The sequence below is a fragment of the Panthera uncia genome, chromosome A2, assembly GCF_023721935.1.
Source record: "Panthera uncia isolate 11264 chromosome A2, Puncia_PCG_1.0, whole genome shotgun sequence".
NCBI classification, from domain to species: Eukaryota; Metazoa; Chordata; class Mammalia; order Carnivora; family Felidae; genus Panthera; species Panthera uncia.
Window position 1 is genome coordinate 120517108 of NC_064816.1, and position 26345 is coordinate 120543452.

At 43.7% G+C, this 26345-nt stretch overlaps 1 protein-coding gene across 1 annotated transcript; it reads right to left on the reverse strand.

Moving 5' to 3' along the window:
- Positions 1 to 7316: 7316 nt before the first annotated feature.
- LOC125930049 (uncharacterized) lies at positions 7317 to 10161 on the reverse strand. Its single transcript, XM_049641686.1, has 3 exons — positions 9762 to 10161; positions 9134 to 9302; positions 7317 to 7554 (listed from the first exon to the last, which is right to left on the reverse strand). Exons 1-3 carry the CDS (start codon positions 10159 to 10161, stop codon positions 7452 to 7454), a joined length of 672 nt encoding a protein of 223 aa, XP_049497643.1. The 3' UTR covers positions 7317 to 7451.
- Between the last annotated feature and the right edge of the window lie 16184 nt (positions 10162 to 26345).

Below are 26345 nucleotides of genomic sequence, written 5' to 3' on the forward strand. Positions count from 1 at the left end.
TAAATAAATAAATAAACTTCTTTTTTTGGTTTAGAATGTTTGCTTTTTTTTTTCTTTGTTTTGTTTATTTATTGAGGGGGGTGGGGAGAGAGAGAGAGAGAGCACGAGCAGGGAGGGGAAGAGAAAGAGGGAGAGAGAGAGAAAATCCCTAGTAGGCTCTACACTCAGAGCCCAATGTGGAGCTCAATTTCATGACCTGAGCTGAAATCAAGAGTCAGACCCTTAACCGACTGAGCCACCCAGGCACCCCTCACCTTTTCTTTTCCTTTTTTTTTTCTTTCTTTTCTCATTTTTTTTGTTTGTTTGTTTGCTTGTTTATTTTTTATGTTAACAGGAGTTAAGGAGGAGATCAGGTACCTGGGCATATATTCAGGACAGGACTCCAGTCAGCAGGAAATGGCAGGCCTAAGCACGAAAACTGAGACTAAAATCAACATGGCAGTGAAGAGGGGTGACTGTGGCTGTGGGGAGGCTCCTAGGCTCCCCCCGACATACTGAATCCAGAGCCCAGCCATGCCAGGTCTGGGTCTGCTATTGTTCATACTGGAACAGGAAGTGGGGAGGATCTGATTTGTGTCCAGTTTCACTACTTACTGGCTGTGTTTAACATTGGGTACCCAAAATAAATGTTTTTCATCTCCATTTCCTCGCCTGTAAAAGGGGAATAGCAAAACCCACCTCCAAGTCCTAGTGATAACTTAAAAGAAGTCTAGTATGGTATCTGGCACAACAGAGGGCCCTCAGGAAACACCCCTTCCATGCCTTCAAGATGGGCTCAAGTCAGGGGTGGGCATGAAATTGCAGGTGGTGGGCACCAGGGGTTCCCTGGGAGAGCCTGGGAGCAGAAGGGCCCAACAAAGCCCAGTGGAAGGGGAGGGGTTGCCATGGTCTTGCTTCTGCACAACCATCCAGGACAGGCTCATGCAGCACAAAGAGCTCACTGAGAGGCTTGGTCGTCCTAGAGGCCCTTCCTTCATCATGCTTCTCTGAGCCAGGGAAGTTCTGGGTTTCTTTGGGTGGCTATGATTCTGGTTTTCTGTATCACTGTGAGTTCCCCCCATATGACAAAATATCAATAGCACAGAAAAGAAGGATGAACCTTTTGATTTTCATTTTCTTGAAGATACAGAGGATAATCCCATCCATACTATCACTTTCAGCATTAACCAAGATCTCGTTTTGTGGAATGAAAAATGGAGCAATCCAAGTGTATATCCTAAGTCAGAATAATCCTTCATTGACAAATATGGTGGACTACTGGCATCTCAATCTGCATGACAATAATTATGGATGTGTTAATGGCATATCTACCCAGAAGATGGGGATGACCTTGGGTTCCCTTGTCCCTACATGTGTGACAGCACAGTCTAGAGACAACAGGCAGGTGGGGTCAGGGAGACCATGGAGCAACACACCTCTGCTCCACTTCTGGTCTCACAAGCTGGGCAACAGTCTGTGCCTCAGTTTCCCCATTTCTACAATGAGGCTAACTAGCACCTTCTTTGAAAGGCTGCCATGTCTCTGGCACAGAGCACAATGTAGATACTCAACAAAATCTTTTCCTGCCTGACTCCTTTACTGGAAATTCCTGCAGATTTGATTCCAGTTAAGTCTCCAGGGCATTAAATAATATCTCTCCCACTGATTTCTGAGGGGTACAGGCACTCTTCACCGTATAAGCATGAAGTTCATGAACCTTTCCCTGGCCAAGCCCGAGCCTTGTGAGGGTCCTCTAGCCTGGGTTCCTAGCATCTGAGCCCACAGCTCAGGCAGCCTCTGCCACTGGGTGTCCTCTCAGAAGATGGGAAGGGGGCTCTTTAGATATCCTTTCTCTAACTTGGGCACCCACCCCCACACAGAGCATTTGGTCCTGGGGGCTGTTTCTGTGTTAAAATGTACTCAGGATTTGTTTTAATCAGGTTTGGTAAGACATGCAAACACAGATACGACAATCATGAAGGAAGAAGTTTATGCTCACAGATCCCAAGAAACAGGAAACACACCATACCATGCAGGACACATGGAAACAATGCTGTCAGTCAGGAGGCAAAAGAGGTGAGAAGGGAGAGCGTGGCTCAGAGCATTTATTGGGGTATTCCTGGGAAAGAAGGGGCGAGACAGGGTAGGTGCACTGAATAGCTTGGGATTTGATAGTTTGAATAATCTTGGTGGGCTCTGGGCTATAGGGGTGGTTGCTAGTTGTCCCATGAACCTGACCCTGTGGTGCTCTGGGGTAAGGGGAATACTGGTTTGGTGTGGGAGAGGTTGATGAAAGTGATGGTTGGGGATGTGGGCTCCAGATTGGTTGGTTTGTGTATCAGAAATGCACTCTCAGGGGAGTCGCTTGCTATCTGGAGGAATTTGCCAGCCCAGGGAGGGACAGTCTTTCCAGAATAAGGCCCTAAATGACAGAGCATCAAGAACACAGAACATTTCAAAAATATAGGCAATACATAACAATTTTAAAATATAGCAAATCAACCCTCAAAGATGCCACTCAGGTCTTCAAATGACACAGAGCAAAATCAATAGCAGCATAGGAAGTCTTATATATTCCAGACAATCTGGTGAGGTGGACACTGACTTCAATGCTCTTCTACCCTCCTTTTTACATGATGATTATCATAATTTTAATTCCAACTTTTACAAAGCACCTTCTCTTATACATTTTACTTCATTTAATCTCCATAACCATTCTATGAAATAAGCTGTTGGTCCCCATTTGATTCATAAAGAAACAGTCCACAGGAGGTGTTGGGAAATGCGGAGTGAAAAATAAGGGGCAAGCTAACATGTATTAAGCTCTTCTAAAGGCAAGGTGGCATTATCCTAATTTTACAGGTGGGGGATTCAGAGGCTCAGAGAAGTTTAGCTGTCAAAGCTGGGAGCTGAAATGTCCCTAGGTTGGGCATTGAAACAACATTGGTTTAGACATCCAGATGGCCAACAGACACATGAAACGATGCTCAATGTCACTCATCATCAAGGAGATACAAATCAAAGCCACACTGAGATACCACCTCACACTGGTCAGAGTGGCTAAAATGAACAAATCAGGAAACTATAGATGCTGGCGAGGATGTGGAGAAACGGGAACCCTCTTGCACTGTTGGTGGGAATGCAAACTGGTGCAGCCCCTCTGGAAAACAGTGTGGAGGTTCCTCAAAAAATTAAAAACAGAAATACCCTATGGCCCAGCAATGGCACTACTAGGAATTTACCCAAGGGATACAGGAGTGCTGAGGCATAGGGGCACGTGTACTCCAACGTTTATAGCAGCGCTTTCAACAATAGCCAAATTACGGAAAGAGCCTAAATGTCCATCACTGATGAGTGGATAAAGAAGATGTGGCTTATATATACAATGGAATACTACTTGAAAATGAGAAAGAATGAAATCATGCCATTTGCAGCAACATGGATGGAACTGGAGGGTATTATACTGAGTGAAGTAAGTCAGTCAGAGAAGGGCAGATATCATCTGTTTTCACTCCTGTGTGGATCTTGAGAAACTTAACAGAAGACCATGGGGGAAGGGAAGGGGGAAAATAGTTACAAACAGAGAAGGAGGGAGGTAAACCATAAGAGACTCTTAAATATAGAGAACGGAGGGTTGATGGGGAGTGGGAGAGAGGGGAAAATGGGTGATGGGCATTGAGGAGGGCACTTATTCAGATGAGCACTGGGTGTTGTATGTAAGCCAATTTGACAATAAATTGTATTTAAAAATTTTTTTTAATTAAAAAAAATATTCCTTATATGGAAAAAGAAAAGAAACAACATTGGTTTGATCTAAAAATCCATGTCCTGGGGCATCTGGGTGGCTCAATCAGTTGAGCGTCTGACTCTTGATTTCAGCTCAGGTCTTGGTCCCAGGACTATGGGATCGAGCCCCGTGATAGGCTCTGCACTGAGCTTAGCATGGAGCTGGCTTGGGATTCTCACTCTCTCTCTCTCCTTCCCTCTCTGCTCCTCCCCGTCTCCTGCATGTGTGTGTTCTCTCTCTCTCTCTCTCTCTCAAAATAAATAAACATTTAAAAATAAATAAATAAAGATAAAATAAAATAAAACCCCATGTTCCACCTACCACATTAATTGATTCAACTAATAGTGTTTAACTCCCATATGTTCCACACACTGTTCTGGATGCTGGAGATACAAAGCTGAGGAAAATAGATATGTTCCCTACTCTTGGGCTACTTACAGAGTAAGGGGAAAGCTGTTAATCAGCCAAAGAAAATGTAAAATTAGAACGGTGCTAAATGCCTTGAGAGAACACTTTTCTGGCACTGTGACATCTGAACCAGGAGCCTGAGGCCGGGATGCAGCCTGGGTTGGGTGCTGAAGCTATTTCCTGGCTGGTAATAATCCCCACAGGGGACCAGGGCAGTGCAGCCCTCCTTTATAAAGCCCACTGCTTGACCCTTCATTGCCCACCTTCTCATCCTGCAAGTTAGCTGTCCTATGACCACTCCAACCAGATTTCAGCAATATTGGAAGACATGGCAGAGAAGAGTCAAAAAATAAATTGTTAAAAGTCTTAAGAAAATCCCTGGGACAAGACCCTCACCCATTCTCCTGCCTGAAGGAACTCTCCTTCCTCAGGAAGGAGTGACAGTGTTTGTTTCCAATACAAGACTCAAAGACTCTGGACTTCTCTTCTTCAAATTTTTAAAAAATATTTACTTATTTTTGAAAGGGGGGGAGGGGCAGAGTGAGGGAGACAAAGGATCCAAAGAAGGTGCAGAGCCTGACACGGGGCTTGAACTCACAAACTGCAAACCATGACCTGAGCTGAAATCGGATGCTTAACCAACTGAAAAACCCTGGAACCCCCTCTTCTTCAATTCTGACTGAAGGGGTCTGAAGGGATGATTTTTTTTGAAAGGGGGGGGGGTTGCTGGAAAGTTCCCTTGCTCTTCAGGGGGAGCCACAGGAAGAGACTGATGTCTGGATACAACCAGTACCCAGGGGACAGAGCAGAGAGTATGACCTGGGTCCTCAGTGCCATCACTGAGCCACAAAGTCAGCTGTCCCTGAAGCTGCCTACCTCACCGCTTCCTGTGCCCTGAGATAATAAAGTCCCCATTTAAACCAGCTTGAGATAGGGCTTCTGTTTCTTAAAGATGAACATATTTTAACTGATGCATAATAATAAGCTTTATTTTTAGTATCATGAAGATTATTTGCAACCTCATGGAAGCAAAGTTATTGATGTCTTCTACCTGGATCAAAGTTATCTTTTTAAATATTTTATTATAATTCCTCATAAATTAAAAATGTGTGCAAATCCTAGGTGTGCAGTTTTATGAATTATGATACTAGGAACACACCCATGCAACAACCTGGGTTGGACCCTAGAAGAACAGGGACAATTTGGAGAAACAGAAGTGAAAGGCCAGCCAGGCATGACAGGAAAAAGGAGCTATAAGAATCAAAGTCCAAAGGTAGGAGCTTCTGAGATGGACTGGAGAGGATATGAGAATACAGGCTTAACAAACTGGGTCATTAAGATAAAAAGTATCTACCTAGACTCATTCATTAGGTGAGTTCGAATAGACCTTTCCTACTTATGGGCCCAACAATCAGGGGTGCTAGATACCTATTAGGCGTATAATGAGGAGGGATCCAAGAAGCACCAAATGTAAAGTGAAGGGCAACTTAGAAAAATACAGTTAGTATGACCATATATACTTCCTCACTCTGTCAGCTGAGGGGGACTAGAAGAAATGACACCCTAGTGGCAATGAGCACATAGTGATTTATAATACCATCTTCTAATAAGAAAGAAAGAAAGAAAGAAAGAAAGAAAGAGAGAGAGAAAGAAAGAAAGAAAAGCCAAGTCTCCCTAGAGAAATGGCTGATTCCAGAACCAGGACAGGAAATATACAAGACGAACCTGGAGCATCTCATAGTGCCAGAAATAAGGAAGTCCTTGGGCAGGAAAAAAATCCCAGTGATGGGGCTATCAAAATGGGAGCCAACTGAAAGAGCCACCCTATGGCCAAGCTGGAGTAATTCGAGCAACAAAAATAAAGTAGTGTTGAATCATAATCTACAGTATAAAATAAATATCAATGAGTCCATACTCAAAGAAAAATGATTGAATAATAAATAGGAAAGAAGAGATAAATCTCCCATGCAGAAGAATTCTAAATAATGTCTGTAGATATTTCACCCTCAAGGGTGTGCAGTAGAACGCCCGTCTCTTAAGTGTGGGCTGCAGATGGTGACTTCCTTCCAAAGAGCACAGTAGGAAAACGGGAATGGATGAGTAGAGGAATCTGACAAACTACCTCAGCCAAGTGGTCAAGGTCAGCATCAACAGTCATAAATCATATCGATAGCATTCACCCTTGGTATGATGAAATGAGACTCCACTTTACCTCTGTGTCTTCATCCCAAAATTACAAAACCCCAGTGTAATCATGAGAAAACCATCAGACAAATCTTAATAGAAAGGTATCCTGCAAAATATTTCACCAACACTCCTCAAAACTGTCAAGGTCATTGAAAACAAGGAAAGCCTGAGAAACTATTACAGCCAAGAGGAGCCTAAACAGACATGACTACTTAGTTTCCTAGGGATGCTGAAACATCCCCAAAATGGGTGGCTTAAAACAACAAAAGTTTATTTTCTCACAGTTCTGGAGGCTGGAGGTCTGAAATCAAGCTTGGCAAAGCTGTGCTCACTCTGAAGCCTCCAAGAAAGAATCCTTCCTTTCTTCTTCCAGCTTCTGGTAGCCCCAGGCATTCCTTGCCTTGGGGACACATCACTCCAATCTCTGCCTCCACTGTCACATAACCATCTTCTCCCCATGTGTCTTCTCCCCTTGTTATAAGGACACCAGTCATATTGGATTAGAGACTACCCTACTCCAGTGTGACCTCTTCTTAATTACATCTGCACCAACCCCATTCCCAAATAAGGTCACATTCACAGGTACTAGGGATCAAGACTTCAATGTATCTTTTTGAGGGATGTAATTCAACCCATAACAATCCCCACACCAATTGTTATCTCCATTTTACCAATGAGAAGCCCGGACTTGGTAGAGGAAAAGCAACTTTCTCAAGAGCACATGACTAACAGAGTGTCAGAGTCAGGTTTCTAACTTAAGTCTGCTGGTTCTCAAGCACGGGTTTCTCCATTACATCATATAGTCTTTTTCACCCGAGACATCCCTTCCTGCCTCTGCCCTCATCGTTCATCCTCTTTAAGTTACAGATGAGCAAACTGAGATCTAGAAAGGGGTAGGCATTTGCCCAATGTCGTACAGGGAAACAAAACAGGCAATAAATTTTGAGGTTGAGACTTTTAATTAATATATTTCAATTCAAAAATGCCTAGTAAAAATCTGACCAGTCAGCCATGTGCAGAGAGAGAGAGAGAGAGACAGAGAGAGAGAGAGAGAGAGAGAGAGGAGCTCTGGAAGTTGATAGGCTCTGGATCAGAAGGTGCCATGTTCACAATAAAAGAGTTGTCCATGGCACTGAGTTTTCTGTTCCTTCTGCAGTTTTCCCTCCCATGCCACTCTTTCTCTAAATAGTGACCTAGAAGAGAAGAGGACAAAGCAAAGAAATTCTTAGAACAGGTCATCTGTCTCCTATAACCTGTCAGAAGTTGGGGCGTTGTGGGTCTCATGGTGCCCCCAACAAGAAGCCCAGACTGCAGATGCATAGACACACGCTCTGTCTTCTTTGCCTGTAAAAGTTCTGTGCCTTTTTCTGCAAGAATGTCAGGGCCATCGTTATCGGCACCCACCTCCGTGATTGATTTTACAATGGCTGAAGCTATGATGAGAGGCTGGAAATGCCACCACAGTCACTTATCTCCCTTCCTTGCCGATGGCCAATAACTGGGCTGGTGTAAGGTGGTGTCATGGGTTGAAAAACGGTCCTACAAATATATCAGATTCTAACCTTTGCAACTTGCGAATATTATAAGGATAAAGGGTCCTTATAGATGTGATTAAGTTAAGGATCTTGGCAGGGGAGGATTATTATGGATTATCAGGGTGTGGGCTCCAAATGCAATCACAAATGCCCTGAGAAGAGAGCACAGCGTGAGGTCACAGAGAAGGGGAGAAGACAATGTGACCACGGAGGCAAAGACTGAAGTAGCACAAGTCAGGGAATGCCAGCTGCCACCAGAAGCGGGAAGAGGCGAGGAACAGATTCTCCCCAAATCCTCCAGAGCACAGATAGTCCTACTGACACCTTGATGTTCACCTACTGATACTGACTTTAGACTTCTGGTCTCCAGGATGATGACAGAATAAATGTCTGATGTTTTAAGCTACTAAGCTTTGGGGAATTTGTTATAGCAGCCTCAAGAAAATAATACAGTTGATAGATTTATTCCATTACCAAGTGGGAAGAACTCTTTAAAGCCAATGTAGGTTTCCTGATTTATACTAATCATTGTAGGAGTGAGATGCTATCCCGTGATGCCCATGTGCACACCTCTGCAGAAATGAAGTCCACCCAAGCCCTGGGTTTCCATCTGATTAAGGAAGAAGTTAGAGCTAAAAGAAGCCAATATGCAGTGCAATTATCTCATTTCTCAGATGAGGAAAAGAAGATCCAAGGATGTTATTTAGCTTGTCCAAGATCAGTTAACCAGTTCCTAATGAGTAAAGCTACTTGAGGTCTCTAGACCTAGTGCATAGCACTGTGCTACACACACACACACACACAAAATTGGGTCACAATGACAAGAACACATTCAATGAAGTAATGACAAAAATAGGAATAAAAGAATCAGGATCTAGGGAAAATATGATTAAAAGATTAAGATTCAAGCAAAAAAATTAACAAAATACACAGACTCCTCAGAGCCAACACCTTATCTATAGTTGAGCTTCAGAATAGATGAAAGGAAGGAAGGAAGGAAGGAAGGAAGGAAGCAGGGAGGGTGAAAGATAGAGGGAGAGGGAGGGAGAAGGGGGGAGAGAGAGAGAGAGAGAGAGAGAGAGAGAAAGAGAGAGAGAGAAATTTGCACAGGAAGCTGAGGCAGATCTTTCCTCAAGGGATTTTTTTTAAGGGGGAGGGAGGGTTGTGTTGAAAAAGGATAGAGGAGCAAATGAGGAATTGCCAAGGGACACTGCAGCCCACTGAGGTGGGTGCTTACAGTGTCTGCTCGCTGGGTGGCCAGGGCCTTCCTCCTGCCCTGGTGAGAGGAACAGGTGCAGGCTGCGACATCACTTGAGAGAGGAGCCTGGAGAGGTTTGAGAACTCAGATGGCCCCTGGCTCTTCTCTGCCCGGTTTCCTGAGGCCACTGCCACTTCCCTGCAGGAAACTAAGAAAAGGATAGGGACAGTGACTGGACCAGGAGGGAACCCCCACAGGGCACCTCGGAATTTAAGTGGGAGATCCCCTCCCAAAGGACAGATGAGCTACCTAAAGGTTAGTTCCAGGCTGACTCCTTTCCCCACCTTCTTTGCTGGATCACTCCCAGCAGTCTTCCAGCATCTTCCAAAGCAAACGCATCCCATACTGGCCATCCATGCTCCTCCAGCCTTGGCCTCACTGCTCTCTTTTCCCAAACCACGTTCACTGCACATGCACATCAAGCCACTGAAACTGTCCTTTCTCCCACAGGATAAACACTTGTCCCTCCAGCTCTAGGGAGGGCTAAAGTACTTTCATTGTCATATGAGACAGGGACCCTCTGCAGAAGGAGGCAATTTCTAGACACCTGGACTGCTCACTCATCCAGCCTGTGTCTAATGAAGCCGGTTGGCTGTTTGTGTATCACCTTTTCTGTGGTCTGTCCTGGCTACCACCACCTTCAGCTCCAACCTGAGCTCGGGCTCCCAGGATCCTGACCTTTCTCCTCTGGTCGGTTCAGCTGTTGTCTCAGGTGCACAGCCTGCCCTTCTGAAAGTGGTCTCCTGGTGCCCTAAGCAGTGACTGCCTCCACTGTCCCAGAGACAGCACTTCCTAAGTGGAAGCCTTGTCAGCAACCCCCAGGGTTCCTCATTCATTTTCAAATCCTTCTGGGCAGGTCTCTCCTTGAGGCATCCCCACTTTTGTGGGACAAATCTCTCTGGTTCCCCAGGTTGTCCCAATGTGAGGAACATTGAACTTCCTTTCTGCACCTGCTCATCGTGTCCAATGCTCTGCCCACAGGACAGAAGGAAGCATTGTGACCTCATCCCTGTTCACACCTGCTGCCCTGAAATTCTACCTTCGGCTTCAAGAGATGGTCTACTTCTGCCCTTCTGTTATAACACTAATGTGTTCAGCTTCCTAAAACCTGTAGAGCCATGATGGGAGTTCTGGAGGAAATGTTCCATTGAGGAGAGCCACAAGGAGGAGAAGCAGAACACGGATAAGAGAACCCAAGGTTAGAACCAGGGAACTGGCACGGCCCAACGTTCCAGTGTTTAAGCAAAAGAAGGGAGAGAAGGGGCTGCAAAGTCACTTGGCAGCAGGGGAAGATGAGCACCCTCGGGTGCAGGAGAGAGAATATGGGGAGTGGTTAGTAAAGACCTAAATACACAAGCAGAGCCAGAGTTGCCCTCAGACACGGTACTGGAGCCATCACGCTGATGGAGGCATTGCTGGGCCGGATGGGGCAGGGTTTGCTTGTGGTCTCCTCATCTTACCCCACCCGCGGCAGTCCTCCTGTGCTATCCTGGTCCCGGAATCCTGCACCTTACATGGTGAAAGGGAGTCTGCCAACATGATTAAGTGAAGGGTCTTGGGATGGAGAGATTATGCTAAAATATGCAGGGGGCTGAGTGCAATCACGGTGACCTTGTAAGAGGGAGGCAGGTGGCTCAGAATCAGGAGGAGAAGGAGGAGGAGGAGGTGCGAATAGAGCAAGAAGTTAGGAGTAGAATACAGCCCACTTCTAGACTCTGAAAAGACAGGAAATAGATTCACCCCTAAAGCCTCTAGAATGAACACAGCCCTGCAGACACCTTGCTTTTAGACTTCTGACTTCCAGAACTGTAGAAGAATAGATGTGCGTTGTTTTAAGCTACTGAGTTTATGGTAATTTGTTACAGAGATAATAGGAAAGGACTACACTTTTGTGTAGTGCAGGGAGGGTTGACAGGTGTGCATGGGGAGCTCAGGACTTTTGTCAAAACTTCAGGGGCCAAGATATGCTGCAAATGGCAACATCAGCACCTCCTAAGGTTCCTCTTTCCACCCCTGGGTCATTCACCCACTTAGAAGAATGCTCTATATGTTGCCAACAAGGTTATCTGTAAAGGTGGCAAGGTCAGGTCCACCCAGAGCCCTATGAAATCCTCTTCCCAGTATTGCATTTGTTAGGGCCAGTGAGGCTCAGCTATTCTGCCAGCTGCCAAGCTTATTAACTGAAGCTGTCTTACCCTGTCACTGCAGGGACACTAGGGGCCTGCTCTTATTTCCTGACTCACACCCAGACAGAGCAAAGGGACCAGGGAGAGCAAGTTCAGGCAGACCACGAGGGTGCAAAGAAAGCACTTCTCCAGCCCAGACAGCCCACGGGGCCAACACCAGCAACACCAACATTGTGCCAAGGCCCCTGCCAACCGCGGATGGCATCCCAGATGCTTGCAAATTGAAGGCGAAGAGATGGGAGGCCTCTGGCTGCCCGCAGGCTCCATTTCCCCACTCTGTGTGTCCTATTCCCTTAATAAAAGCAATTTCCAAGCTACTTCCCTGCAGAGCATTAGCATAAACGAGCTCAGGCAGTACCATCCTGATTCTTTCATTTGAAGCACATGCTCATTATAGACTTTCTTTCAAATAAATCATATTGCTGGCTGCAAAGGAGAATATTTCTCTGGGCCCACATGACAAGCCAGCAAGAGACAACAGCACTGTGGTCTCTGTGACATGCCAGGCACTAGGGCCTTACTCTCAAAAGCTGGAAAGGGCCTGGATTACAGCTACATTCCTACTGAGTTCCTAAACTAATACCACTGATCCACAGGTGCATCTTCTACAGGGAACATTATATTGCATGCACCTGCCCTACGTGAAGAGGGCTAGAACGTGAGGCTGTAGGACAGCAGGGGCAGAACAGCCATCGGGCCCTGCAAGGCTGTATAAGGCAGTCGTCCCAGGCAGAGGTGAGTCGGCACCAGAGCACAGAGCCTTCTGATTCCAAAGCCAGTACTTTCTCCACCAGCCATTCTGTACCATTACTGGTAACCCCAGTCCTTGTGCTGGAGGCCCCCAAATTCCAACATGCCTCCTACAAGTAAGTATAAGTCTCCAATAGGCTACTTAAACTCATGTTAACCATTTTTCCTACCTAGTTTTCCAACTTGGTACAAAAGACCAGAAAATGGTCATTGATTGGTCACAGCCCAGGGCACTCAGGCATGCGTGCCCACCCTGCCCCTTGTGGCAGGCACTCCTGGGTAGAGCCTCCAGCTCTGTGTGAGCCCAGCCTGGGACCCTTCTCTTCCACCTTCATTCTGACTATAACTGGGCAAGAAATTTAGGCTGCTGTCTTGAATTTTCTGGGAAGAAACTTCAGTTAGACTGGGAAGTCTAACTCTCTCTTAGACTCCTATATCTGTACTGAGAGTTGTTACATCTGGCACTTAATGAAGGGGCATGCAGATTTCCATTTGGCTATTAATCCTTGTGTGCAAGCCCCTCACCTGATAGCTACACAGGGAGGCAGGTGTGATTGAGCCCAGACTCCCACAGCTCAGGAAATAATGTCATTGGAGGTCCTATGGCAGGCCCTGGTGAAGAAGTAACTGTAACTGAGGGCATCTGGGGTGGCTCAGTCAGTTAAGCGTCCAACTTTGGCTCAAGTCATCTTACAGTTCGTGGGTTCAAGAGCCGCGTCAGGCTCTGTGTTGACAGCTCAGAGCCTGGAGGCTGCTTCAGATTCTGTGTCTCTCTCTCTCTCTCTCTCTCTGCCCCTCCCCTGCTTGCACTCTCTATTTCTCAAAAATAAATAAAAAATAAATAAAAATTTAAAAAAATTTTTTAAAAAGAAGTAACTGTAACTGGAAGAGAATTACAGGTCTTGAGCAGTCCACACTTAATTCTCTTCAAATCATATTATGGTATTTGGGAATTATCTAAATGACTTGCAACTTGGCCTTGGTAAGGCCAGTAAATGCATTTGATTTAGGGTTGGGTTGTAGGACAAAGGTCCTCTGTGGTAGGCAGAACAATGGCCCCCAAGGATGTCCACATCTCACTCCCCAAACCTACAAACATGTTAGGTTACATGGTGACAGGGAATTAAAATTGCAGATGGAGCTAAGGCTGATAATTAGATGACCTGAGATTATCCTGGTTTCTCCAGATAGATCCAACATAATCACAGGGTCCTTAAGTGAAAGAGGGAGGCAGAGGAGGGAGAACCAGACCCCTGGCACCTGAGAACCTAGTCTGCCATTGCTGGCTTTGAAGATGAAGGATGGGAGCAACAAGTCAAGAAATGCGAGTGGTTTCTAGAAGCTGGAAAAGGCAAGGAAGTGGATCCTCCCTTAAAATCTCCATAAGGAACTCTGCCCTGCTGACACCTTGATTTTAGCCCAGTGACACCCATTTTGGACTCTGGGCCTCCAGAACTGGGAGACAAAAATTGTGTGTTGGTTGAAGCCATTGTGTTTGTGGATACGTAGAAAACCCTGTCAGAAACTTTTTTTCTCAACCTCAGTACTATTGACACTTGGGACTGGAAAATTCTGTTGTGGGAGCAGTCCTGTGAACTGTAAGATATTTAGTAGGATTCCTAGCCTCTACCCACAAGATGCTAATAGAGACCCTTGCCAAAGTTGTAACAACCAAGAATGTCTCCAGACATTGCCCTGAGTGGGACGGAAGGGGGAAAATCACCCCTGGCCCAGAACAGCTGTTCTGAACCCTCCCTGGTTATTCATTCTAATACACACGTTGTCCTCAGACACATTGGATTCTGTTCACTGACCTTTTCTATATGGATGCTTCTGGATGAGGCCTTTGATGCCAGCTGAAAAGTAAGTGCCTAGGGAGATTCCACACAAAGCCGTCATCAGTCTCTGACACCTCAGAATGAGTTTCCATTATTTCAAGCAAGCTGAATTGATGGGGAGAGGAAAAGGGATCTGAATGTGCTATTAAGTAAAGAGGACATAGAACGAACATCCAGATGGATAAAAGACAGACTGCCCACCCCATGCAATACTCTTTATCATTCGAGCTGGACCAGAACATGCACTTGAGTAAGATGTAATTTCTGCTCTTAGGACCTCACTGTCTCATAAGGGAAACTTGTGTGCAGTTTTTTTAAAAACCCTCAATAGAAACCAAAAGGACTATAAACACACTATGGTCATGTATTCTGAATCAGGTATCCATGCCCTGGGCACAAGCTTCAAGAACACATAACAGTAGGACCAAATATTTTAAATCAACACTACCTCAGAATATGGGGCCATGCCACCTGTAAAAGGCATAGGCAAATTGCCACCAGAAGTTTCCAGGGCAGAGACCTAGGTATGGGCAAGAGGGGGAGGGAACCACAACCCATGTAAGAGAAATGTGTGCACAAAGATGAAGGATAGGAAAGCATATGGCACACTATTTGGAATTAACCAGCAATTCCAGATAGATGTAGCTGTTTGAAGATAATTCCAAATATACATTATTAAACTTCAAAAAATAGATAAAACAGAAATGATTTTTATCATTTCTGGGTTAGGTGTCTGGCTCTTGAGTTCAGCTCAGGTCATGATCTCATAGTTCATAAGGCTCAGCGCTGACAATGTGGAGCCTCCTTGGGATTCTCTCTCACTCTCTCTCTGCTCCTCCCCTGCTCATGCTCGCTCTCTCTCAAAATAAATAAATAAACATTAAAATTCTTCAAGGGTAGGCACCAAGGATTTAACCTGGATTCTTCTCTCTCCTAATCACCTATGGTGTAACTTTGAGCAAGGCACTTCTCTGTGCCTCTGTTTCCACATCTATAAAATGGGAATAGTAATGTCTGCCCTCAGGTTCATTGAAGGAGTCGTGTATCTGTGTGATGCTCTTGACAAAGTGCCTGGACCATGCTAAGTGCTCTAAAATTGTTCCTATTAATATTATTGGAAGTATTATTGTTAGTGCTCAAATAATGTCACCAAGGCACAGGCACATACTGCCTGGGGCAGACTTGGGGAAGAGGCACAACCATGGCCTGGCACACCCCAGGGGCAGGCACCTGGTGGGGCACGGGGGAGAGTCAAGCCTCCCTGGCAATCAGCGAAGGGTGACTGTGTTTACAACCTCACCCGTGTGCTCTGGGGCTCAGACTGGAAGGCACTGCATGTATGACACAGGGCCCATCTGCAGAGCTGGGGCCTTCTCAACCTGCAGCCCTGATAGCTGTTAGGGACTGGTGGGGCCTGTCATGGGCCTAGGGTGTAAATGCCTTTGAAAAAAGGGTCTCCCCTCAGCTCCAGCCAGTTTTCACATGAGAATGTTAGCAGATCTTATTTTTATTTATTTTTATTTATTTGTTTCGAGAGAGACAGAGATGGGAGTGAACAGGGGAGGGACAGAGAGAGAGGGAGAGAATCCCAAGCAGGCTCCGTACTGCCAATGCAGAGCCCAAGGCGGGGCTCCGAACTCACTAAACCCTGAGATGGTGACCTGAGCAGAAACCAAGAGTCAGACACTTAGCCAACCGAGCCACCCAGGCACACCCAGCCGATCTTATTTTTAAGGAAAAGGTGGAAATCAGAAATTCTGTGGGGAGATTCCCAGTTTTAAAACACAGTGCCAGATAAATCAACTCATTGGTCTGTGAGTCAGATTCAGCCTGTGGGCCACCCTTGTGAGACCCCAGGTTAAAGGCTTACGAAATCATCTTTCTTGACATACCCTGTGATATGAGAGCACCACCAGCAAGGAGTCTGGGTAGTTCTCTAGTAAGACTGACGAATCCCGGAGGAAGAAGTTATTTCTGACTTTCCTCTGGAAGAATCTATATATTGATTTAAGTAGCACTACTACCTTAATACCACTTTACCGCCACTTTACTGCTGCAGCTGGCAGCTTGCCAACCTCTTCGAGGCCAGGAGGATGGGAGTCACTCGTTATGTCCTCACCCTCACAGCCGATCCACGACCACGTCCGAGAGAAGGGCTCGGGTCCATATCTAGTAGGTCTGCCACTCCCACTGACATTTAGGCAATGCCATCCTCTTGGTTAAGCCCTGTTGATGCCTCCTCACAGATCCTCACGCCCCCACCTCACCAGGTCATCCTGCACACTCCACTCTGTCCCATTCAAAGCACGCATTGTGTGCGCTTGTTTGACTGCCTGCCTGGAACCACCCAAAGACACTCTATCGCTTGCAAGTAAAACATCTGAGCCCTTGGCATTACATACACATCCAGGCAGTGGCGAATATTTATGTGTGCTTGAGTATGGGGGGCGATGGGAATGGTAACATCAGGCAGGATCGATATTCTGAAGAGCCTTGAACGCCGTGCTGAGTTGCTGGCGGCCTTGTGTAGGTAGGCAGTGGGGAGCTACGGAAGGTTGGAAGCAGAGAAGAACCCTTGTGTGGTCAGCATTTTGTAAACCTCAACACTCTGTTTGCTTCTTTCACGACACTTATCACGGTTTGTAAGTATTTTCCTGACATTTATTTTTTTCCAAGTCTCCCATTAAACTTCAAACTATGAGAGGGGAAAAACCCCATGTGTGCTGTTCACATTTATTTCTCTACTACCCTGTAAGTACCTGGAGCATAGTAGAAATTCAATAAAAGGTTGTTGAATAAATGGGTAAACAAATGATGAATGCAGGAATGAATGAGTAGAATTAGCACAAAATTAGCTATAGGTCCCATTCAATCCATACCCCACCATTCCTGTTTGTATGTAAGATCCCTCAGAAATATGTCAAGATAAAATGTGTATTGTGGTGAAGCTTTGCAATGCAGGATGAAGCAGCAGTGACTAGACATTAATGATGTGCATTTTTATTCAATAAGGCAAAATGCAGAACAGCCACCAGTAGGTAATTAGAGGAATAAGACCTTCAAGAGTGCTCATATGCCATAATTAATTGAAAAATCTGCTTACTGTTACCGGGAGCATAAATGCCAAGATTTGGTATTCAACTTGGTCTATATGCATGAAAGATCAAGAGAATTAGCAGCAGTGTTTGTTCAGGTATGCCTCCTTTTAATTCATATCAATCAAGTTCTAGAACAATTTGGACATACGCTAAAATGTTATCAAGGAACTTCTTTGGGTAGTGACATTTCCTTGATTCTCCAAATTTTCAGTAATAAGCCTGCATTATTTTAAAAATCAGAAAAACAACAAAACCTTAAGAAAGGATTCCTAGGAAGGAAATCAATTTATTGTGTGTATCAGCTGAGGCCCTATAATTTTTCAAACATTTTGGTCCTTAGACTCATGAATTGTTAGAGTAGGTAGAAATCTTGCAACATCATCTCATAAAGCTCCCTCTTGTTTCACGGGTACATTTTTGACTACACGGTGTCCCTCCCCCTCTAGTGTGATTCTAACAAAACTGTCAGTCATGGGGATGGGGGATGGAGGGGAGTGTGGAGAGACTGAAAAACAAGATCCATGCTAAATAATCAGAGTAATTTAGATCATTTCCCTGGAAGCAGTAATTAATCTGGCAGTGTTCACATGACTCAAGAGCCCATTTAAATTACTTATGCTTGGGAGAGGATCATTCTCTTTGTCTTAGCCCTCATGTCAAGGAAAGACCTCGGTTTGGAATGATTATTCAAACCTTGCGTAACAGATGTGCCTGGCCCAACTCCTTGGACTTTTCAGAAAAAGTGTTAAACTAATTAATAACCCTTTTGGCTGAAGGTTTGAATTTACTTTCTGTCACACACACCAGAAAGAATTCTTAATAAATAGCCACCCATGACAAACACTATTTGTTTATTTTAATTTAATTTAATTTAATTTTATTTTATTTCATTTTATTTTATTTTATTTAAGAAAGGTAGACTGCCGTATTCAGTGCCTCATTTGAATGTTTCTGGAGTTTTGAAAGCTTGCCTATATTATGTTCTTCTGCAAATGGACATTGAGGGCTTGATTAGAGGTTCTAACAGGGGAGCCTGGCTACTCATATATCCTTGACTGAAGAATGATTTTCCCCTATGGGTGTGGTCGTTCTCTTTGATCAAGCACACAGCTTTGGGAGGTATGCACATGCAGCAGTTAGGAAAGAAGGGGACACCTGTCTAGACAGCCAGAGCAGCCAAATCAATCCTCTCATGAATGGGGCAATGGATGTCCCAGCCAGATCATACTCTCAACCTGTCCCCTTTATTAAGTCTCCAAGCAAGATGACTCCAACACATTCCTGGGTCTCCTATTTCAATGATTTTTTTTTTCTAATAGTGAGAGTAAAAAAAAATCATTCCTTATGTTCAAATTAAACTTTCTGCTATAATTTTAAGTTAAAGACTTCTGCCTCCACCTGAGATAGAGTAACAAGAGTTAGATTTATCTCCCTACTGAAATGACAACAACAACAACAAACAGACCAAATATATGAAACAGATTAGTCACTGGATGTTAGGCAGTGAAGGACAGTGATTGCTGAGATGGCTAACTAATAAGGTGAGCCCTATAACTGCCACAGATGAACTTGAAAGAATTTACAGTCTGCAGCCTAAGAAGGGGGAAGCCAGATAGAGCCTGATGGACTCTGTGAATTGAGGGTCTGGAGAAAAGAAGGGAGCTGGAGCTGGCAAGACAGGGTACCAAAAAAGGAGAAAACTGCACAGTGAGTGGTCTGTAGAAGGTCCTTCTTGGGCATCCAGCACAGTATTGAGCAGCAAATACATTTAAGGAAACTACACGCTGCTGGGGAAAAACCATCTGGAAGGATTGAAGAACAGTGCCCAGTGCTCACACAAGACTGTGAATAGTTCCTATTCCTACCAGGCAAAGGGGAAAACACATAACTCATGGCACACTGGGGAAAGTTCCCAGGGAAGCCATGCTTCGGTAGTAGGGAATAAATAGTCCTAGACTGAGCACAACACTGAGCCCACCAAAAAACATCACAAAACAAGAGCCAAAAAGATCTATTTCAAAGTAACTTAATTGCATCCCAGAACAAAGTTGAAGGATATTTATAGGGATATAAAAAATAATCAGCACTAAACAGGATAAAATTCACAATGTTTGGAACCTAATCCAAGATCATCAGATATGTAAAGAAGAAAATATGACCCACAATGAGAAGATTAATCAATCAATAGAAACTGACCCAGAGCTAACACAGATAGTAGAACAAGCAGAGAAGGACATTAATAATTCTTCAATAAGCGTTTATTATAACTATTCCAATATGTTCAAAAGTTATGTAGAGACATGGAGAATATTTTAAAAAGACCCAAATGGAACTTCAGGGGATGAAAACTATAAGGTCTAAGAGGTGAAATACACTCCATGGCACCCAGAGTAGATTAGACATTTCAGAAGGAAAGATTAGTGAACTTCAAGACATAGCAATAGAAATTATCCAAAATGACACACAGGATGTAAAAAGAATCCCTCCTCTCTTCTGCGCCCCCAAATGAAAAAAGAATCAGTGAGCTGCAGGATAATTACAGGCAGCCTAAAGTGTAGGTAGTTGGAGTCTCCAGAAGAAACATTAGAGAGAGGGGTGTGGATAGAAAAGATATTCTTTTAAATGAAGAAGTAATGGCTTAAAATTTTCCAACTTCAGTAAAAATTATAAACCCATGGATGAAAAGAGCTCAATGAAACCCAAGCACAACAAAAACAAAACAAAACCCATGAAGAAAATGACACCAAGACATATCACAATGAAATTGTTTAAAAACAACGATAAAGGGTAAAGCTTTAAAATACCCAGAGAATGACAGGTTACATACAGAGGAATAAAAATAAGAATTAGAGCAGGATTTGGTGGGAGGAGCCAAGATGGAGGAACACCATGGAAGCTTTTTGTGTGTCTCGTGCCCATGAAATACAGCCGGACCAACACTAAACCATCCTGCACACCTAGAAAAATGATCTGAGGATTCACACAACAATCTGCACAACCTGAACCACAGAACTCAGTGGGTACGTGGCGCAGAGAGGTAAACTGAGGGAGAGAGAAGCCGCGGAGGGCAGGGAGCCGATTTTGTGTGCGGAGAGAGAACGGAGACGGGGGTGGGGGTGGGGGGGAATACAGGAAACGCACACCCCCAAAAAGCAGCTGGAGAGAAAGTGGAAAAGTGTAAACAGCCACAGGACCAAACTAAAAAGGTAGAAAGGAGAAAGGAAAGGGTTTAACTTCCATTAAGACTATAAACAGGGGATGTGCAGACTGAAACGCCACAGCTCCATACCTGGTGGTGCTCTGGTGGGAAGGGCGAATCCCCAGGAGCAGAGTGGGGTCCGGGCGGTCCTCGGGCCACACGGGACAGGCGGTTCCCTTGCTGGGAGGACATCTGGCAGAGACTGTGGCTGTCCACAGTCACAGAGACCCCAGCAGACCCCAGAGAACAACCACATTCGCTGGTGCTGGAACAGGGTCGTTGTGGGTGAAGCCTGATGCCAGATGTGTGTTGTGATTTTCCATAATCCCCGAAACGCTGCTGCTAACACTATCTCGCGAACTTTTTCTGGGGCGGGCTGGCACCCGGCCGCAGTCTCGGGACATCCGCAGCAGCACGGACCGCAAACGTTCCTGGGTGCAGCCGGCACACGGCCATTGCTCGGTGAGACCCTCCGCAGAGGGGCAGAATGGGTCAAAGCCGCAGTCCCTCAAAGTTAGGGGTGAGGAAAAAAAAGCCGCGCCGGAAACAAAACTCAGGAGGGAGGTGCTGCCTGGGGCTTGGCCACAGACTGTGTAAAATCAGGGAGTGGACAGAGGCTGAAGACAAAGGACGGGTGCGCGATTGCTGATCCAGGAAAAGTTTCAATACTACAGACTGGGTAGCTGAGTGACGCCATTTTAACCGCTCCCGCGCATGCGCATACACACCTACAAGCACCACCACAATCTACCCCAGTAGGCTAGCAGCGCCATCTAGTGGAGAACGGAGTCATTACACTAAGCCCCGCCCAACTGGGCCAATCAGTCTCTCCGCTTGCTTAGTTTATGGACTATAAAGTGCTTCATAGTTTGACTTCTAGGGGAAAGTGAAGTAATTTCAGTCGTACTTCAATCTGTTCACCGGTCCATTTATTTAATTTTCTTTCTTTTTTTTCTTTTTTCATTTTTCTCTTTTTTAATTCTTTTCTCTTTCTTGAATACAGAAAGAGAAAAAATTTCATTTTTATTTTTAATTTTTACTAAAACTATCTTTCTTTACCTTTTTATACTATATTTTTTGCTTTTGTGTAAATTTTTTCAGAACATTTCATCCTAAAGAAGCAAAATATACATTCTTCTCCAGTGTACATGGAATGTTCTCCAGAATAGACCACATACTGGGACACAAATCACCCCTCAACAAGTACAAAATGATCAAGATCATACTGTGCATATTTTTCAGATTACAACGTTATGAAACTTGAAATCAACCACAAGAAAAAATTTGGAAAGGTAACAAATACTTGGAAACTAAAGAACATCCTACTAAAGAATGAATGGGCTAACCAAGAAGTTACAGACAAAATTAAAAAGTTCATGGAAGCCAATGAAAATGGTAACACCACAACCCAAAACCTCTGGGATGCAGCAAAGGCTGTCATAAGAGGGAAGTATATAGCAATCCAGGCCTTCCTAAAGAAGTAAGAAAGATCTCAGATACACAACCTAACCTTACACCTTAAAGAGCTGGAAAAAAACAGCAAATAAAACCCAAAACCAGCAGAAGACAGGAAATAATAAAGATTAGAGCAGAAATTAATGCTATCAAAATCAAAAAAACAGTAGAACAGATGAATGAAACCAGAAGCTAGTTCTTTGAAAGAATTAACAAAATTGATAAACCACTAGCCAGTTTGATCAAAAAGAAAAAGGAAAAGACCTAAATAAATCAAGAATGAAAGAGGAGATATCACAACCAACACAGCAGAAATAAACACAATTAGAGAATATTATGAACAATTATAGGCCAATAAAATGGGAAATCTGGAAGAAATAAATTCCTAGAAACATATACACTACCAAAACTGAAACAGGAAGAAATAGAAAATTTGAACAGACCCATAACCAGTAAGGAAATCGAATTAGTAATCAAAAATCTCCCCAAAAACAAGAGTCCAGGGCCAGACGGCTTTCCAGGGGAATTCTATCAACCAAAAGTCTAAGGAAGAGGTAACACCTATTCTCTTGAAGCTGTTCCAAAACATAGAAATGGAAGGAAAACTTCCAAACTCTTTCTATGAAGCCAGCATTACCTTGATTCCAAAACCCGACAGAGACCCCACTAAAAAGGAGAACTACAGACCATTGCCCTGATGAACATGGATGCACAAATCCTCAATAAGATATTAGCCGGTTAGATCCAACCATACATTCAAAAAATTATTCACCACGACCAAGTGGGATTTATACCTGGGATGCAGGGCTGGTTCAATATCCACAAAACAATCAGTGTGATTCATCACATCAATAAAAGAAAGGACAAGAACCATATGATCCTCTCAATAGATGCAGAGAAAGCATTTGAAAAAATACAGCATCCTTTCTTGATAAAAACCCTCAAGAAAGTAGGGATAGAAGGCTCATACTTTAAGATCATAAAAGCCAATACGAAAGACCCAGTGCTAATATCATCCTCAGTGGGGAAAAACTGAGAGCTTTCCCCCTAAGGTCAGGAACAAGACAGGGATGTCCACCCTCACCACTGTTATTCAACATAGTATTGGAAGTCTTAGCCTCTGCAATCAGACAACACAAAGAAATAAAAGGCATCCAAATCGGCCAGGAGGAGGTCAATCTTTCACTCTTCACAGCTGACATGATACTCTATATGGAAAACCCAAAAGATTCCACCAAAAAACTGCTAGGACAGATTCATGAATTCAGCAAAGTTGCAGGTTATAAAATCAATGCACAGATATCGGTTGCATTCCTATACACCAACAATGAAGCAACAGAAAGAGAAATCAAAGAATCGATCCCATTTACAATTGCACCAAAAACCATAAAATACCTAGGAATAAATCTAACCAAAGAGGTGAAAAATCTATACACTGAAAACTATAGAAAACTTATGAAAGAAATTGAAGAAGACACAAAAAAATGGAAAAAGATTCCATGCTCCTGGATAGGAAGAACAAATATTATTAAAATTTCAATACTACCCAAAGCAATCTACATATTCAGTGCAATCCCTATCAAAATAACATTAGCATTCTTCACAGAGCTAGAACAAATAATCCTAAAATTTGTATGGAACCAGAAAAGACCCCGAATAGCCAAAGCAATCTTGAAAAAGAAAACCAAAGCAGGAGGCATCATAATCCCAGACTTCAAGCTACACTACAAAGCTATAATCATCAAGACAGTATGGTACTGGCACAAGAACAGACACTCAGATCAATGGAACAGAATAGAGAACCCAGAAATGGACCCACAAACGTATGGCCAACTAATCTTTGACAAAGCAGAAAAGAATATCCAATGGAATAAAGACAGTCTCTTCAGCAGGTGGTGCTGGGAAAACTGGACAGCGACATGCAGAAGAATAAACCTGGACCACTTTCTTACACCATACACAAAAATAAACTCAAAATGGATTAAAGACCTAAATATAAGACAGGAAGCCATCAAAATCCTTGAGGAGAAAGCAGGCAAAAACCTCTTTGACCTTGGCCGCAGCAACTTCTTACTCAACACATCTCCAGAGGCAAGGGAAACAAAAGCAAAAATGAGCTACTGGGACCTCATCAAAATAAAAAGCTTCTGCATGGCAAAGGAAACAATCAGCAAAACTAAAAGGCAACCAACAGAATGGGGGAAGATATTTGCAAATGACATATCAGATAAAGGGTTAGTATCCAAAATCTATAAAGAACTTACCAGACTCAATACCCAAAAAACAAATAATCCAGTGAAGAAATGGGCAAAAGACATGAATAGACACTTCACCAAAGAAGACATCCAGATGGCCAACTGACACATGAAAAATTGCTCAACATCACTCATCATCAGGGAAATACAAATCAAAACCACAAGGAGATACCACCTTTACACCTGTAAGAATGGCTAACATGAACAACTCAGGCAACAACAGATGTTGGCGAGGATGCGGAGAAAGAGGATCTCTTCTGCATTGTTGGTGGGCATGCAAGCTGGTGCAGCCACTCTGGAAAACAGTGTGGAGGTTCCTCAAAAAACTAAAAATAGAACTACCCTACGACCCAGAAATTGCACTACTAGGCATTTATCCACGGGATACAGTTGTGCTGTTTCAAAGGGACACATGCACCCCCATGTTTATAGCAGCACTATCAACAATAGTCAAAGTATGGAAAGAGCCCAAATGTCCATCGATGGATGAATGGATAAAGAAGGTGTGGTATATATATACAATGAAGTATTACTCGGCAATCAAAAAGAATGAAATCTTGCCATTTGCAACTATGTGGATGGAACTGGAGGGTATTATGCTAAGTGAAATTAGTCAGTCAGAGAAAGACAAAAATCACATGACTTCACTCATATGAGGACTTTAAGAGACAAAACAGATGAACATAAGGGAAGGGAAACAAAAATAATATAAAAACAGGGAGGGGGGCAAAACAGAAGAGACTCATAAATATGGAGAACAAACAGAGGGTTCCTGGAGGGGTTGAGGGAGGGGGGGTGGGCTAAATGAGTAAGGGGCGTTAAGGAATCTACTCCTGAAATCATTGTTGCACTATATGCTAACATTTATTAAAACATAAAATAAAATAAAATAATAAAAAGAATTAGAGCAGGATTCTTAAATCCTGCTTAAAACTTAAAAATAATAATACTATTTTTAAAACTTAAAAATAATAATAATAAAAAGAATTATAGCAGATTTCTTCTTGAAAATGTTGAGAGCAGGAAGACTGTGGAGCAATGTCTTGAAAGAACTGCACTGAAAGAAAGCCTGTGAACCTGGAACTTTTTACTCAGTAAAAACATTTCAAAACAAGGGCCACATAAAGACGTTTCAGTCATAGGAAGACTGTAAGAGTTCATGTCCAACAGACTTGCACTACAGGAAGTGAGAGGAAGTCCTCTTTGTGGAAGGAAATTGATACTGGATGGAAATCTGGAGCTACACAAAGGCAAGAGGATCACCGGAACTGATAAAGCCATGAGCAAACACGTAAGATTCATTTTCTTACTATTTAAGTTTTAAGTTGCTCTTCCTTCACTTGGGTCTCAACGACCTCCAACACTTCATTAAAGCCCTTCCTATAAGTGAAGATGAGTCACATAGCCTTTTACGCATCTCTCCTAATTCACATCCCCATTTCCACGGACTTTGATTCTCATGGTCTCGCTCTCTGAACCACTAGGACTTGTGCTTTTCCCTCTTCTAGCTTCTCCCCACCTTCTTGAGCTATGTAACGAAATGTCCAAAACAAGTATCATTCATACCAATAAAGCCATTAAATGGCTTGTCTGCCACCTGTTCCACTAAAGGGCTTTTGATTGCTTATGAAAACTTGCACATTATCCTTGTCCTGGAAACTTGTGGTGCATATTGGCATATTAAAGTTTTAAATAAATGAAAAGGTCGGGGAGCCTGGGTGGCTCAGTCGGTTAAGCATCCGACTTCAGCTCGGGTCATGATCTCACAGTTTGTGGGTTCGAGCCCCTCATCGGGCTCTGTGCTGACAGCTCTGAGCCCAGAGCCTGCTTCGGATTCTGTGTGTCTCCTTCTCTCTCTGCCCCTCTGCAACTTGTGCTCTGTCTCTCTATGTCTCTCAAAAAATAAATAAACGTAAAAAAATTTTTTTTAAATAAATGAAAAGGTCATTACTAAGGCAACCTAAGTAATTCATCCCAGCATTTCCTCCAACTTACTGACTACAGGATCCTCAGAATGCAATTTGAAAATTATTGATCCCATTCAATGTCCTTAGTTTATAGATGAGAAAACTAAAGTCCCAAAAAGTAAAGTAATTTGCCCAAGATCACACAGGGTGTTAAAGCAGAGACTAATACTTAAGTCTTCTGCCGGAAGCCCAGTGTCCTTTCCTCAGCACTTCATCCAGAAACCTTGGGAATCTTGAAAACTTCCTTAGGAATGGCCTGTCCTTCCAAGACCAACCTCATAGCTTTCAACTTGGCCTTTCACTGTCAAGTTTCTTTCCCAGCATAAAACTCTGCAACTCTAGGACTCAGTGGATGCCTGAGCACTTGGACAGAAATCAAATCTTCAGATCATAAGCCTCTGCAGGGACAGCAAGCTGGTTGTGAAAGTGCCATCTGAAAAGAC

Coding starts and splice junctions, on each gene's coding strand:
- LOC125930049 (XM_049641686.1), bottom strand. CDS start 10,161: ATGAGGTCACAATGCTTCCTTCTGTCCTGTGGGCAGAGCATTGGACAC. Junction 9,303..9,761: donor CAGGACAGACCACAGAAAAG/GTGATACACAAA, acceptor TCCTTTTCTTAG/TTTCCTGCAGGGAAGTGGCA. Junction 7,555..9,133: donor CCACCCAGCGAGCAGACACT/GTAAGCACCCAC, acceptor CTTCTCTTCTAG/GTCACTATTTAGAGAAAGAG.